General features: G+C 39.0%; 1 protein-coding gene across 1 annotated transcript; it reads right to left on the bottom strand.

Annotated features, from left to right (window-relative positions):
- Positions 1-277: 277 nt before the first annotated feature.
- Positions 278-1,320, bottom strand: LOC124895764. The gene is made up of 3 exons (XM_047406193.1): positions 1,171-1,320; positions 626-1,003; positions 278-544 (listed from the first exon to the last, which is right to left on the bottom strand). Exons 1-3 carry the CDS (start codon positions 1,318-1,320, stop codon positions 278-280), a joined length of 795 nt encoding a protein of 264 aa, XP_047262149.1.
- Positions 1,321-1,547: the final 227 nt, after the last annotated feature.

The following is a 1,547-nucleotide window of genomic DNA, read 5'->3' as shown; positions in this document are numbered from 1 at the left end:
TTGGCACGAGGAGCATTATTTTAATAGTTTTGTGGTGGAGCTTGAGCATGATATGTCTCTTGTGCATTGAAGACCGATAGTGAGCATGTCAAGTATTTGGTTGATATCGAGGAGGCTTCTTGTAATTGGAAGAATTTTCTTGAGTCATTACTCCCATTACTTCCTTCTCTTTTTCCTTTCCATTTTCGAAAGAGACAGTCTGGAAGCCTTTGTGAGTGGACTGCAGCTCTATCAAATTTATTATCCTTCCTCTCTTGAGGCCATCTTCAATCATTTCTCAAGTCTTGACAATTTCAATAAATGTTTTTCCAGCCATTGTTATCATGCGGTCAAAATATTCGAGATTTAGTGCATGGATGAAGTAACTGATCATCTCAGTTTCTTCCATTGGGGGATGTACCCTAGTCGCTTTTTCTCTCCAGTGTATGGAATATTCATAAAAATTCTCATTTGACCTCTGTCTTAGCTTTGTGATAGAGATTCTATCAGGAATAATGTCGACATGAAACTTGTAGTGATCCACAAAAGCATTTGCCAGGTCATCCTAAGTGCGCCAATTAGTCACATCTTACTTGGCATAACATTTTAGAGCCTTTCCACTCAAACTTTGACTAAATAGTTTGACCCGTATTCCTTCATTCTTGCCCACACCAATTAACTTTTCACAATAAGTTTTCAAGTGAAAGAAAGAATTTTCGAACCCATCAAATTTTTCAAACTTTGGGATCTTATAACCAGGAGGCAACTCAATCTCGGGAAATGCACACAAATCTTCATACCTCACACTTTGGTTATTCCCAAGCCCCCGAAGACTCCTTATTGCATCTTCTAAGTCCTTGAGCTTTCTATTCACTGTATCATCAGTGTACATTCTTAGATCATTCTCCATTTTAACATAATGATTAGCATCTATGTGGTATAACCCTTGAGTTTGTGTTACCGGTGGGGTGGTAGCATAGGTGTACACTGGTGGAGCACAGTGTGGCAAGGGTGTGTTCTGAACCTTTGGACGATCAAATGTGTACACAAAAGTGCATTCTGAGAAACATAAGCAAAATGACCTTTCTGATCAACTTCTTCTGACGTTAGAAGCATAGATCCCTTTTGTCGAGCATCAGGAGGCAGAGTCATATTTGGAGGAGTCTAATAAGGTGTTTTTCTTTGCATCACCATGAGCCTTAGCTCGGCAGTTTGTTGCTCCAAACCGGCAATGAGCTCTGGGGTTATTTCCCTTCCTATCGAGACACTCATGTCCATTGCCACAGAAAAGGTGGTAACTGACTCAGAAGAAGTATTTGTGTTAATCAGACTAGGATCCATAGTTGAATGAGTCCTTCGATTATCCCAAGAAAGAGCTAATGAATCTATAGTTGCTTTCCTAACCTTAGACCGTGTAAAATACTGATATTCTGGCAGCAATTACTTTGCCTTTGTGTAACAAGCAAGTTTTGAGTATCAACACAAATCAGTCTCTCTCTAAAAGGAAAGAAAAACACTCAAAAACTAAAAAGTTAGTTCATGATAGTGATGATTGACCAAAGTAATAT

The sequence above is a fragment of the Capsicum annuum genome, unplaced genomic scaffold (genome assembly GCF_002878395.1).
Source record: "Capsicum annuum cultivar UCD-10X-F1 unplaced genomic scaffold, UCD10Xv1.1 ctg995, whole genome shotgun sequence".
NCBI lineage: Eukaryota > Viridiplantae > Streptophyta > Magnoliopsida > Solanales > Solanaceae > Capsicum > Capsicum annuum.
The sequence above is the reverse complement of the archived record's forward strand: the minus strand, read 5'-3'. Positions and strand labels throughout refer to the sequence as shown.

Excerpts from the sequence above, each read along its gene's own strand:
- LOC124895764 (XM_047406193.1), bottom strand. The coding sequence starts at position 1,320 with ATGGATCCTAGTCTGATTAACACAAATACTTCTTCTGAGTCAGTTACC. Across the intron at positions 1,004-1,170 it reads CTGCCGAGCTAAGGCTCATG|GTTCAGAACACACCCTTGCC; the intron begins GTGATGCAAAGA and ends GATCGTCCAAAG. Across the intron at positions 545-625 it reads GCAAGAATGAAGGAATACGG|GATGACCTGGCAAATGCTTT; the intron begins GTCAAACTATTT and ends TGGCGCACTTAG.